Source organism: Musca autumnalis, unplaced genomic scaffold (assembly GCF_047663935.1).
Source record: "Musca autumnalis isolate F117 unplaced genomic scaffold, ASM4766393v1 scaffold_4, whole genome shotgun sequence".
Taxonomy (NCBI): Eukaryota; Metazoa; Arthropoda; class Insecta; order Diptera; family Muscidae; genus Musca; species Musca autumnalis.
Window position 1 is genome coordinate 81,413,497 of NW_027411977.1, and position 15,426 is coordinate 81,428,922.

The 15,426-nt window shown below is 35.8% G+C and overlaps 1 protein-coding gene across 3 annotated transcripts in view; it reads right to left on the bottom strand.

Annotated features, from left to right (window-relative positions):
* Positions 1–12,639: 12,639 nt before the first annotated feature.
* The window catches only part of LOC141403708 (uncharacterized), a 254,034-nt gene continuing 251,247 nt past the window's right edge, over positions 12,640–15,426 (bottom strand). For 2 of the 3 annotated variants that reach the window (XM_073986531.1, XM_073986532.1), the window contains one exon: positions 12,640–14,820. In XM_073986531.1, the coding sequence (XP_073842632.1) occupies positions 12,662–14,820 (2,159 nt within the window). In that variant the 3' untranslated portion in view covers positions 12,640–12,661. The remainder of the gene's footprint in view (positions 14,821–15,426) is intronic. The other variant, XM_073986533.1, reaches the window with a different exon arrangement.

Consider the following 15,426-nt stretch of genomic DNA (forward strand, 5'->3'; position numbering starts at 1 on the left):
TTTCCGTTTTTAACCTGCAAAGCGTTCCTTAACCCCGAAAAGTGGCAAAACTGGAAGCAATTTTTAAGAGAGTGAGAGAGGAGAGAGCGAAAATGGCTTTCTCTTCTACCACAGGCTACTAGCAAAATTTCTGCAGGTAAAAAATGGTAGAACTGATTTTTCGACTTTTGTTTGACGATTATTTCACAATGAAGAAGAAAATGGACGAAAAACTCTAGAAAAAGTCGAACGCTAACAAAACTAAATTAAAAACTGTGAAATAAAAGACGAAAATTGATTTTTTATGTTTTTCCGTTCCTTTACTTTTCTGGTAAAAATGTTCATGAGAGAGCAATTTTGATACTTTTCTCTTTTACCACTCTTACCATTAAAAAAGTAAAGGAACAAAGCTTGAATGTGTTAAGGTTTGAAGGTTGTGTGTAGCGACATCTAAATCTGATTTTGTATTTCATTTAATTTTTGTTTTCCTTTCATCCTAAAAGTATGCTGCCAGTTCAGCAACACTACTGCTTTATTGGGGTAGTCGACACATTGGCAAATCATTAGCACGTACAAGAACCATTTGGAGTAAGTGTGAACATACTATAATAGTTTACCAACAGCGGGGTTAGATTACATTTATATCAGCATTTACTACAATGTTATTTTCGATATATTATATTTTCTTAGATGATAGTATAAATGTACTTTAAATAAAGTAAAACCCCTTGCTTTAATGAAGATATTTATCTGATTAAACTGCACTTAAAACAATTAAAGTCACTTCAGAAAATTGACAGTAAGTGAAAAACGCATAGATTTAACCATTCCTGAAAACCGTTAAGAATTTGGATTTTCTCTCTAAGACAAAGTTGCTGCTATTGTCATATTGTTAACACATAAAAACAATCAAGGTCACATTTCTTTTACAATCTTTTCTCTTGTGTTGGTATATAGATATTTTTTTTTGTTCCACAAGCATCCCAGACGGGACAAGGTAGACGTCTCCCACATAAATGAGTGCACCTTGATTCATATTAAGCCCAATGAGGTCCCATATCACTGTTTATCGCCGAGTCCGAACGGCGTGTTTTAAGGGACCACTTGTAAAAAAGTTTTATATGTCTGAAATACTCAGGAAATGGCGCCTACATTAGTGAAGGGTATTTTGCCACCGTAAAATGAAAAAAATTTGTTTTGCCTGCCGGGGGAATCGAACCCACGGCCTTCTACGTGCAAGCATACAGGTGGGCATACAATTGCACTACGGTGGCACCTCCATGCAAGGAAACAACCAACTACATAAAATATACTGTATGGTCTCGATAATCTGCACACCACATGTTTTCCCGGATTACCGTGTACTTACAAAAACATGTAATTTTGTAAGTTAAAACAATTAATAACTGACGTTTATTATTACAACAACCTCACATCAAAGGTAAATTAATTCATAATAAGCAAATATCACGGGTTGAGACCATTTTACAAAATTTCGGTATTTTGAGGATTTTAGCTACAATTCTTTTACCGATCTAGCTGTAATTTGACCGTGGATGTTCTCAAAGGTCCCGAAACTCCTCCACCAAAAATCGTGCACATAGGCCCATGTTTTGGTATATCCCCCATATAAAGGTGAAACAGAGTGAAGGCATTGTTAGATACATTTTTTATACCCTCCAACGCATTGAAATATACATTTCGACCCTACAAAGTACATATATTTTTGATCAGAATAAAATTCTGAGTCAATATAGCCATGTCCGTATGTTGTAATCACTCTAGCATCTACAATGATTGAGCTAGAGCGCTGTATTTGTGCACCCGAGTGTCTTTTCTCCATAGGCTCAAGATGGGCTATATCGGCCCACTTTTTGCTATAGCCCACATATAACGGCACATCCCTATTTTCGGTATTTTGGGGATTATAGCTATATTTTTTGAGCGAACTACCTGTAATTTGACGTTTGGGATTCCCAGCGGTCAGAAAACTACTTCACTAAAAATTTTAAAGGTAGGTCCAGGTTTCGGAATAGCCCCCATATAACGGTACCTCTAAAATTCGGTATTTTGAGGATTTTAGCTAAACTTTTTACAAAGCTACATGTAATTTAATGTTTCAGGTTTACAGTGGTTACAAAACATCTCCACCAAAAACCGTCAACATAGGTCCATATAATGGTATAGCTCCTATATAACAATACCCCCCAATTTTCGGTATTTTGAGGATTTTAGCTACAATTTTTAACCGAACTAGCTGTAATTTTACATTTAAGGTTCCCAGTGGTCACAAAACATCTCCATTAAAAATTGTCAATATAAGTCCATGTTTTGGTATAGCCCCCACATAACGGTTCCTTCCGTGGCCTTTAGCTAAAATTTTTAACCGAACTATCTGTAATTTGGCATTTAAGGTTCTGGGTGGCCACGAAACTTCTATATCAAAAATCGTCAATATAGGTCCATGTTTTGGTATAGCCCCCTTATAACGGCACCTCCAGATTTTGAGGATTTTAGCTACATTTGTTTACAAAACTACATGTAATTTAATGTTTCAGGTTTACAGTGGTTACACAAGATCTCCACCAAAAAACCATCAACATAGGTCCATGTTATGGTATAGCTCCCATATAACGGTACCTCCCGATTTTCGTTATTTTAAGGATTTTAGCTACAATTTTTAACCGAACTGCATGTAATTTGACAGTTAAGGTTCCCAGTGGCCACGAAACTCTCCACTAAAAATCGTCAATATAGGTACATGTTTTGGTATATCCCCATATAACGGTTCTTTCCGATTTTCGGTATTTTGAGGATTTTAGCTAAAATTTTTAACCGAACTTTCTATAATTTGGCATTTAAGGATCTCAGTGGCCACAAAACTTCTCCACCAAATATAAATAAATATAGGTCCATGTACACCCCGATTTTCAGCATTTTGAGAATTTTAGCTACATTTTTTTAAACTACCTGTAATTTAATTTTTCAGGTTCACAGTGGTTACAAAAGATCACCACCTCCATGTTATGGTATAGCTCCCATATAACGGTACCTCCCGGTTTTCGTTATTTTAAGGATTTTAGTTAACATTTTTAACCGAACTGCCTGTAATTTGACAGTTGAGGTTCCCGCAAAACATCTCCTCCAAAAATTGTCAACATAGGTACACGTTTTGGTATAGCCCCCATATAACGGTACCTCCCGAGTTTTGGTATTTTGAGAATTTTAGCTATAATTTTTAAGCGAACTACCTGTAATTTGACAGTTGAGGTTCCCAGTGTTCACAAAACATCTGCTCCAAAAATTGTCACCATAGTTTCACGTTTTGGTATAGCCCTCATATAACGGTACTTCCCGAGTTTGGGTATTTTGAGAATTTTAGCTATAATTTTTAACCGAATTAGCTGTAATTTGATATTTGAGGTATTCAGTGGTCAAGAAACTTCTCCACTAAAAATCGTCAACATAGGTTCATGTTTTGTATTAGCCCCCATATAGCGGTACCTCCCGATTTTCGGTATTTTGAGGATTTTAGCTAAAATTTTTAACCGAACTAGATGTAATTGGTCGCCACCGTGGTGCAATGGTATGCACACCCGCCTTGGGTTCGATTCCCCGGCCAGGCAACATCAAAACACTTTTCAACGGTGGCAAAATACCCCTCAGTAATGTTGGCGACATTTCCTGAGTATTTCAGCCATGTAAAACTTCTCTACAAGTGGTGTCTTAGACACGCTGTTCGGACTCGGCGATAAACTGTAGGTCCCATATCATTGAGCTAATATGAATCGGGGTGCACTCATTGATATGAGAGAATTCTCCCTTGTCCCTTATGGGATGTTTGTGGAACAATTATTATTATAGATGCAACTTGACATTTGAGGTTCTCTGTGGTCATGAAACTTAGCACCAATATGCGAACTAGCTGTAATTTGACATTTGAATTTTCAGTGGTTACGAAACTTCACCAAAAATCGTCAACATATGCCCATGTGTTGTTATAGCTCCCATATAACGGTACCTCCCGATTTTCGGTATTTTGAGGGTCTTACCTACATACATTGTTTGACGGAACTACCCGTAATTTAACTTTTGAGGTTCCCTGCAGTTATAAAACTTTTCCACCAAAAATTGTAAGGATAGGTAGACACTTTGATGTAGCCCCATGGCTGAACACATTTTTATACCCTCCACCATATGGAGGGTATAATTAAATTTGTCATTCCGTTTGTAACACATTGAAATATTCGTCGGAGACTCTATAAAGTATATATATTATTGATCAGCATAAAATTCTATGTCGATTAGACCATGTCCGTCTGTCTGCCTGTTGAAATCAAGATACAGCTCGCAATTTTAAAGATAGAGAGTCAAAATTTGGTACAGAAGTTTTTATTACTTGCAGGATGGTTGGTATTGAAAATGGGATATATCGGTCCACGTTTTGATATAGCCCCCATAGGACGGTACCTCCCGATTTTCGGTATTTTTAAGGTTTTAGCCTCATTATCCTACCAAAATGGCTGAAATTTGGTATGTAGTCTTCTTTGTGGGTATAAAATTTCCCCCAGAATTTTGTCGGTATCGGTCCACACCTTCGTATAGCCCCCATAGAACGGTACCTCCCGATTTTCGGTATTTTTAAGGTTTTAGCTTCATTATCCTTCCAAAATGGCTGAAATTTGGTACGTAGCCTTCTTTACGGGTATAAAACTTTCCCCCAGAATTTTGTCATATAGCCCCCATAGAACGGTACCTCTCGATTTGCGGTATTTTGAAGGTTTTAGCTTAATTATCACACCGAAATGGCTGAAATTTGGTACTTAGTCTACGTTGGTGGTATAAAACTTTCCCCAGAACTTTGTCGGTATCCGTCCATGCCTTCATATAGCCCCCCATAGAACGGTACCTCCCGATTTTCGGTATTTTGAACGTTGTGGCCTCAATATTCCACCGAAATGGCTGAAATTTGGTATTTAGATTTCGTTAGGGGTACTCAAACTTTCCCTTTAAATTTGTCGATGTAGGTCCACGCCTTCATATAGCCCCCATGGAAAGGTACCTCCCGATTTTTCGTATTTTGAAGGTTGTGTCTTCAATATTCCACCAAAATAGCTGAAATTTGGTATTTAGTCTTCAATGTGATATAAAACTGTTCGCCAGAAATATGTCTGTAGAGGTCCACGCTATCATATTACCCCATTTCGGACTAAAATTCGTCGGTATAGGTCCACGTTTCGATATAGCCCCCATAGAAAGGTACCTTCCGATTTTCGTAATACTGAAGATTGTGACGTCAATATCCAACCGAAATGGCTGAAATTCGTTATTTCGTCTTCCAAGAGTTATAAAATATTCCAGAAGAGTATTATCAGTATAGGTCCACGTCTTCCTATAGAATCGTACTTCTTGATTTTCGGTATTTTTTAAGTTTTAGCCACATTCTCTTACCGAAATATAGGAAATTTGGTATTTAGTCTTCTTTGAGCCTAAAAACTTTCCGTCAGAAATTTGTCGGTATAGATCGACGTTTTGAAATAGCCCCCATAGAATGGTGCCTCACATTGTTTTACCGAAATTGCTGAAATTTAGTATTAAGTCTCCTTCATACACGAAAGGAAACTAATTGTTCCATTTTACTTCAATACAACTTGAGGTGGAGGGTATAACGAGTTCGGCACGGCCGTTCTTACTTGTTTTAGATTAGATAATTTAGGCATTTGGGGTATCCATGGTCGAAAAATGTTTCCACCTAAAATTGTGAAAGGAAAATAATTAATCCATTTTAATTAAGACTATTTTATGGCGGAGAGTATAAAAAGTTCGGTCTGGCCGAACTTAACGCTTTTTTTACTTGTTTGTCCTAATTTATTTGGGGTATCCGTGGTCGAACAATTTTTGCACCTAACAGGAAACTAATTATTCCATTTTAGTTCAAAATGTTTTAGGTATAAAAAGTTCGGACCGGCCGAACTTAATGTTTTTTTATTGGATCTGACTATAATGGTACTTATTATCTTGACGGTGTCTTTGCATTATAGCTGTCGGCAAAGACATCTAATTATTTTTACAGAAAAAATGCAAATTTTTTTTATTATTTGGTTTTATGTATAATTGAAATTTATTGTATTATATTTCATACATATTTTAACGATTTAAAGAATTTTTGTTTGTTTGCTTCTTTGTTATTAATATTAGGTTCAGGTTTACAAATTAAGGAAATTGTATCAAAAATTAATTACATTAAGAAAATAATAATTTAAGAAAAAACGTACACCAATTGCATTAATTGGTTTTTAGTTTAAAAATTAGGTTATAATTGTTAAATTAGTTGTTGATTAAATTTATTAGTTTTAGTTTTTTTTAATTATCACTAAAATAATTTCGATTGGTGTTATGGTTTGAAAAAGAGGTGAGTGTTTGATTTTGTTTCCATTTGATGAGCTAATACTAATTACAATTTATAATATATTAAAAATTACTTATAAAATTAATTGCTTTTAATATTTCTAATTAGTTGTTGTAATTGTAACTTATTTCTTATTTGATTCTTTTAGTAGTATAAGTTGAAAAATTGTGTAAGTTTGGTTAAAACAATATTGAAAAAAATTTATTAAAAAACGAATATAAATTAGCTCTTAAAAATAAATGTAAATAAAAACAAATTATTTAATTATTTAATTACAAAATAGGTATTATATTTTTTGTAAAAATATTTTAGTTTAGATTGCCTATAACTATTTGTGTATTTGAAATAATTTCTTTTACTATGATGGTATTCTTAGAGTCTAAAAAATATCAATACTTGTTAGATATTAATCTAAATATAGACTGTTTGAAATCAGTTTTATTTTTCGTTCTGTTAAAAAATGGAAAACAATAATTGTATAATAATAAATATAAGAATGTCTTTTACATATGGAAAGTATGTTCATTATTACAATTATTTTGTTTTGTATAAACTATTTTTTTGTAAATTTTCTTCCTGTTTAACAACAATTGGTTGATTGGTATTTGTGACTTTGGAGGAGATTGCCCGTGTTGCACCACATAGATTTTTTTTAATTAATAATAATTGTAGATTTTTCTGTTGTTTTTTTTTTCTTTCTAAATACAAAAATTCTATAACATTAAAGTTTATTGCTTCTTTTTTGTTTCAAAATTGTCTTAAGTGGAATAAGAAAACCCAAATGGCATAGAAGTTAAGTAATATACTTTTTTTTAACGTTGGACTTGTAGTTCAATTCTACAACATGGGGAAAGTTATCCCAGTGTGTCTTGTAAATTAATATATCATCATCACACATACATATGTAATTAAGAAGAAAAAAGGAAAATATGTCTAAACCTCGTCTACATGATTTTTTTTGTATTTTTAATTTTATAATTATTTTGTTACAATGTCTTGAACTTTCAAAAGTGTTGCTTTTTGTTTTTTTCAATGCCTATTTTGCAAGTATCTAAAAAAATAATGTTTTAATCGGATATAGCAACGGCGAAGATGATATTGAAGGCATACATCAGCTATCAAATTCGACATAAAAAAATTCTATTCTAACGTTAAATCCATGTTTTATACAAAGACAAAAAATTTTTCATTCAAACAATGAATAATGTTAAATCCATTGCTCTGTTCCAGAACCTGCAAGAAGCTACTATTTTTACTACGATAAAATTTTTTCCTTTATGTTATCGACAAAAATAGTAAAAATTAGTAGATTCTTGCAGTACTGGAACAGACCACATATTTTATACACAAAAAAATGATCAAAAAGTGTTGCCAATGTTCAGATTCATGCATATTATGAACACAATTCCTAAAACGACCGAATTCTCAAGAAATAAAATGAGATTATTTTATCTTCCTAAATAAACATAAACAAAGAGGTGATAACATCGTAAAATTGGAAACTGAGGGGGAAATCATGTTCTCCAGTAATCGAAAAAATTGTCCTATAACTCTTTTTGCACATTTGGGTTCTCTTATTGCAGTTAATTGTAGATTTTTTTTTTTATATAAAAACACACATTGTATATAACGCTATGGTGTAAATTTTCAATGGCCCAATGCCAACAATATTGGGATGGAGTTGTTTTTTTTCACATAATGTATCTAAAGAAATTTTTGCTTTTTGATTTGAACAAGTTTTAACAATTTTGGACGGTTTTATTTGTATTCGGATTTATTTGTGGTTTGGATTATTAAAGGACGTTTTCATTATTTGGCTTTATTTAAGGTATTGTTTCAATAATTGTTTTATATAAGGTAAGTTTTGTATTAAGTTTCTGTTGGATAATTTATTTACAAAGCAATTTTATTATTTCACACGGGCAAAATGTGCCTCATCGAAATAATGGTTTTAGACCCCAAGTATGTTTGGACAAAATCCGTTTCAGACAATTTTAAGTTGATTGAGCACTGTCCGTCCGTCTGTCTGGCTGGCTCTCGAACAGATCAACCGATTCGGTTCAAAATTCGGCTTTCGTAATATTTTGTCCAAACTCGTTCCAACCCTTGCGGTACCTCCCCCACAAAAGTTCCAAAATATTCGGAAAATTTGTGTGCACGATAACTCTTGAAGAGAGTGACCGATTTGGCCCAGTTAGACGAAGTTCCAATATGGACTCTACTCTTTCGTGTACCTCCCGCACACAATTTCGGAAAAGTTCAGTTTAGGACCTGCTCTTGAATCACTCTGATTTTTGTTGTAACAACTTGTATTCACTGCCCTCCATACGACGGTGTAAGTTTCAGCAGGGGCAAGTCCATACTTCCTGAGAAAATAGCCTGAAAGTTGCTTAAAAAAAACCATATGACACCGTGTGTAGTGGTTAGAGCTCAAGATAACTGTCGAACGAATCTGCCGATTTGGTCCAAAATATGGCTTTCGTAATATTTGGTCCAAACTTAGTTTAAGTTCGAAGAAAAGCCATATCAGTCCACTCCTTCAGGTACTTCCCCTACAAAAGTTCAAAAATGTTAGGAAAAATTGTGCGCATGATAACGCTTGAAGGGAGTAACCGATTTGGTCCATACTTTACACATCCTAATATATCTACTAGATATAGATCAGGTTCGAATATGGACTATATTTGTCCACTCCTTCGGGTAACTCCCACACAAAATTTCGGATAAGTTGAATTTAAGACCTGCTCTCAGATCTCTTTGATTTTTGTTGAAGCAACTTGAATTCGCTGCTTCAAATACGACGGTAAAAGTTTTTTAGGGGCAAGTCCATACTTCTTGAGAAAACAGCCTGAGAGGTTTAGAAACCCCCCATGTCATCATATGTAGTGGCTGAACAGCACGAAAACTCTCGAACTGATCAACAGATTTGGTTAAAAATTTGGCCTTCGTCATATTTTGTCCAAACTTAATTTCAGTTGAAGATGGAAACTTCTCCCCAGTATTTTAAAAATGGTATGCACGATATCTCTTGAAAGGGACCATTTATACCAAACTTTGGATCTCCCAATATTTTGTTCAAATTTAGTTTAACTTCTAAACTGGGCCATATCGGTCCTCTCCTTAGGGTACTTCCTCCACATACAACAACATTTGTGTCGAAGTGCAGTTTAGGTCCTTTCGAAGATCCTTTGGAAACGTATACCGATGCTGTTCGTTGTGGTCCTTTTACAGAGATATTATGTTTTCCGTGGACAAACTGAAAACTGATTTTGGTGGCTAAGTCTAAACTAGTGTACCGAAATTCTTCAAAAACGGTATCAAACGCCTTTGGCGACGGAGATATACCCTCAAGCTTTCATATATTGACCGTGGGCCAAAATCCTTCTTCCAATAATAGTGTATAAACTTGCCGACAAAAACTTTTAGGTAATTTATCTTAAATATGGCGGAAGTTCCGAATTGTTAAATTTTAATAATAATTACCGCGGCCACCAAACATGTTTGTTGGTCATCGAATGATTTTTTAAAGCTTTTATACCATTTTATCAGGACGTATGGACTTACCAACGAAAAACAGTATACGCTGTAAACAGGACTATAGGAAATACCTGCGGTAAAAAATTTAAACCGGTCCTCGAACTGCCTAAGGCTGCATTAATGCGAACATTTTGAAAAATTTTAAAAGAAAAAAATTGCCATCGTATTGGGTCCGAGATGACAGCCTACTGCAAAAAATTATATGACGATCCGAGAAGTGTCCCAAAACTGCACTTGTGCTAAAAATTGTGAAATTTTGTGTGGGATGTACACGAGGGAGTGGACCCATATAGTCCATATTCAAACCTGGTCTATGTCTCGTAGAAATATAATGATGTGCAAAGTATGGACAGAAACGATTACTCCCTTTGAGATTTATGGTGCGCACAACTTCAGCGAAGAAATTCGAACTTTTGTAAGGGTGGTACCCAAAGAAGATGACGGATGGTCAATATTCAAAACTGATCCATGTCTGGATGAAATATTACGAGAAACAAATTTTGAACAAAATGGTATATGCCATCGAGAGCTATCGTGGCGTTTGGGCTGTTTTCTTAGGAAGTATGGACTTGCCCTGAAAAAGCTAGCTTCGTCGTAATAGATGCTAGGGCAAGCTGCTGCTGCAAAAAATCAAAACGATTCGAAAACTGGGTTTAAACTGCACTTGTTCGAAAAATATTGAAATTTTGTGTGGCAGGTAAAGAGTGGATCGATATAATCCACATTCAACCTTGATCTAAGTTTGAACAAAATATTATGAGGACCAACTTTTGAACTTAATCGGATGATACGTTCGAGAATTACCGAGCCCTCCAGCCAGCAAGACAGATAGACGTACGGGGTTATCTAAATCGAATCGAAAATTTCTGAAACGGAGTTCGTCCAAACATGTGCAGGTTCTAAAACCATTATTACGATGAAGCACATTTTTATCGTATCAGTCAAAAGGCTGAGGGAATGAAAATGGGTTGGTGTCGAAGTCCGACATAAAAATGGCACGTCCGACATAATTAAAAACCCCTTTACGGCAACATCGCATTTTTTTGAAGAATAATTTAAAACATTTGAGATGAATTAACCACACATTCGTTACCTCTTGAAATTATCATTTTCGTGCCTATTAGAACTTTCTAAAGCGATCATACCTGGCTAAACTCACTGGACATACTAAGAAGACACTTTTTGTTGCTTCAAATGTGAACTTAGTAACTTACAATTGTGACTAAGAATTATCTTTTAAGAGGTAACTATTAGAAATTAATGAATCGTTACTTTCTGATACAACGCTTTAGATATTCCAAGGTACTTTTTTCTTACTTCAAACATAGTCGCCTTAGTAGATTCCAAATATTATGAAGATGATATTCTCAATGGGCAAAGAGTTGTTAATTATGCTATATTCTTTAAAATGTGACATCGACAAGGATGATTTACATCGCCTGGTGGTGACTTTTGAGCTATTTTTTAGAATGAATTTATCTATTATCCTTAAATTATTAATTTTTTGATTAATTTCAATAATTGTTTTAGACAGAAATAATTTTGAGTGACAGTGAATGGTGTTTAAAAAAATCAAAATTAGTTTGTTGTGTGTACTTTAATAAAAAACTGGTTTCAAGTTGCTATTCTTTGCCACAAATGAAGCATAATTTTTTTCTCAAGGCACATATGTATATAAAATTCAGAACTATTTGATGTTTGGGTGGTACAGTTTTGAACCGATTTTCCTGATAGTTTGCAATTTGTAATTTTTGTGACCAGAGAACTTCTTTACCAAACACAGTCGTTTGGATATAGCCCCCACACAAGGTTAACCCAAATTAAATTAAAGGTATTTTGAAGATTTTTGCCAAATTTTTAAGCCGATTCTGCTTTTACATTTTGACATCGTACCAAGAACTATCAACATAGCTCAAAATTTTAGTTTTTTTGGCTGAAAATAACTCTGAATCAATATTTTCGGGCAATTATTATGAATCATAATAAATGTCAATACAAAAATTACATAGAAATAGTTTTGACCAGGAAAATGGGATTTTAGACCATAGTGCAATGATAAGCGGTAAACTCACAATTCTCAGTCGTGTCGTTAGATACACGCGCTCTGTACCGCGTTAATCACTACTTAGTAATGAGTAAAATAATAAATGTTGCCTTGTAAAATTTTAAAGAAATAACCCATTATTTTCTAACATACGGGTAATGCAGAAAATAGCTTGTTTATATTATTCTGTAATGTGTTATTCGTTTCTGGGTACAAATAAAATTCATAGTCATTACTAGTGTTTGGTGACACCATAACTAATCATATTGTGGATTTCTGATTAACAGAATGACAAAATACTTCGCCAACAAAAACACCGCAATTGAAAATAAAATCTTTAAAAATTACTTTGCAAATAAAATTATCCAATCAATGTCTAATAGGAAACCAATATCTTACATATATTTTCCCTGTTTAATATTTCATCGCTGTAGTGGAGTTTCGCAACTCTTTTTTGGGTTAACAACAGAAATCGCTAGAAATACCGTTTTGATTTAATAGTTTAAAAAAGTTGGCAACACTGTTGCTAATGTTAGGTCTTAGGCACAAGTTTGCCTAAATTGATAACAATATTCGTTAAATATAAATTAAAAAAATACACTTATCGACTATTGTTGTATTATTCTGTCGTTAGCCAGTTACCTTTCGCCCCACTGCAACGCTAAGATGCTCCTTCTATACATGTCAAACTCTTATTTTGAACGTTTTGTAGCACTGGATGCAGTTGGACGCATAAAACTACTCGATGATCGTACACTTGAATTACTGCGCGACGATGCACCACGCTGCTGCTGTTGTTGCGCTGCAGATTGTGATGGATTTGAAAGAGTGGCCTTAACCAAAATTGCCGAACGAGCCGATTGTTGCCTTGCCGCAGAACCAATATTTGTTTGATTCTCCTTGAAACTTGTACTATTACCAAGACTGGAATGTGAGGGTTGACGTTGTGTTGTTGGGGTCATACGATTTCTGACAACAACAACACTAGGACCTACACTTGAACCACTAGAACTTGAACGACTAGCTGGTACACCAGTGCTGCCTAAACGATTAACACCGGTTCTCATATTTTGTGCACCTAATGGTCGTTTACTGGGCGATGAATCTACGGATACCGTTTGTAGGGGACTTTTACTGCTGCTGCCAATTCCCAATGGCATACGTTTTACGGTATTCGTAGAGGTGGCACTGTTTATCGATGAACGTGAGGAACGCAAACTATTGCGTGAACTACTGCGTTCAACATCACGTTTGATGGATGGATTTGCGGCAGCTTCAGCGGCTTGAGGCAGGGTCTTGCGCAATGAAGTGGCTCTTCTGATGGCATTATTGGTGAAATTACTCATGTGGGCCGCCGCTGTAGAACTTGCTGGGCCATGTACGGCAGGACCGTTTGATAAACGTGTTGATCGCGCCCGATCCACTGAGGCCGAGGGGGTTCTGCGAGCTGTACCAGCTGTCGTTGTTGCCGAACCTGAAGCATTTGTTTGTGACTTGGATGACGTTGAACGTAAACGAGAGATCTGCAACCTATCGGCCAGGCGACTGGAGATTTTCTGTATCGGTGTGACTTTTTGTGATACTGGTTTTTGTGACAATTTATTAATTTCATTGGTTTCATTACAAGAGGAATTTATGCTCTCTTTACCTTGAGATGGTGTATCTGAGACTAGACTTTGTGTTTCTTCGAAACCTTCATCGTTCAATTCATGATTCGATACTTTTATGATGGTGCTACCATTGGCCGTTGTTGTGGCCAGATTTGATGATCTTTGACTGAGTATTTCTCGCGGGGGACTCCACAGACGTTCGGGTACATCAGTGGGTGATTTTAGGTTACGCAATGCTTCTTGGACATCCTCCTGATTAATGGAGCTAATGTGACGTCCAACTTTTTCCAATTTGGTTATTGTTCTGGCCGAGACACGTTTTGGTTTCTCCGGTTTTGTTGTGGCCTCCTCGACTTTTGGCGGCACCGGTACTATGGGTGCCACTTCCTTGGCGATTTCTTCGGATTTCGTTATTTGGTTTAGGGAGTTTTCTTCACTGGAATCTTTGGCTGAAGTTAGTTCTTCATTTCCACTGCTATAGTCAGTGGGTCGTTTATAGCGTCGTGTGCGTCTGGCAATCGAATAACGATCAAAATGACCGGGTGTCTCCGAAGATTCCAAATCATTGCCAGTCACATTTCTCTCCGTCTTTTGATGTGTGGTGCCTGTTTCGACCTGAGCTTGTGTGGCTTCCGGTCTATTAACCGTTACCAATGTGGATGTGGGACTAGAAATAATTCTCCTCGATACAGGTGGAGTTTCAATGTTGTCTGCATCGATTTCTTTGCGTTTCGAGGTGTGTATATCATTACTGCAATTCAGTGAGGTATTGATATCAGAATGTAAACGATTTGTTTGGAATGATGGCGATGGCGATTTGGATTTATGTCTATCGACATTATTAACTTTGGTACTACTAGCTGCTGTTTCGATGACAGTCATCGGATTTTGTGATACTGTTGCAGGTTGAGTGAGTATGTGTGTTCTTTCGACAGAGGAATTTCGTTCCGTCGTCTTCGTCGCTGGTGAACGTATATAGATTTGTAAACGTTCGTTGGCCTCTTTCTCAACCAATTGTTGTTGGGCGATTAATGATTTACGACGATCCTCCTCGGCAATGGGATCTAATTGCATGGGATTATTCTCAACTGAACGTTGTCTTCGGTAGACAACTTCTTCCGTATTCGAATAGGGTGTAGAGTATTTGTGTTGCGTATGGGGCTTTGTGGGGCATAAATCCGATTCCGATATGCTTGGTTTTTCCAATTGTTTTTTACAACTTTCCCGGCCTTCATTGACATCTGGAAATTATAGAGAAATAATGAAAATAATGCGTATAGGTAGACCCAATTTATATTAGACAATAATTTGCTGTAATTCCCTGTTAGTGGAAGGAGGCTAATGGTAACCTTTTATCGCTCAAATAGCCACAAGCAAATTGGCCTAATGCATTGTATTTGTATTTCAATTCTCAAAAGCACATGTACTAAGGCCAGTGCACGCAAATAAACGAAACTATGCATTTACATTGGTTTGTGTCGTACTTTCGATCGTTTTTGTTCGTGAGTAAAAACAACACCCACACATTCAAAATTTAACAGTTGTGTTCATAAGATTCGTCACTGGTTAGCCTTCATCAGTACCCATTTCATTGGAGATCGTCGAAGGGAAAGTTGTAGATCTTCGATGAACTCAAAACTTTCCCTTGGACAATCTTTATGTAGCATCAATAAATTCGGCCCTGGTGAAGGAGCACCAGTGTTGCCCTACTCATTGCAAACTTATTAAACGCTCTACCGTGGTATGCTTTGCCGAAATGTACTCGTACTCGGTTTAAATAAGATACGATTTGAAAAATGAAAAGTTTGCGATTTTTCGTTTATTTGCATACTCTGACTAAGACAAAT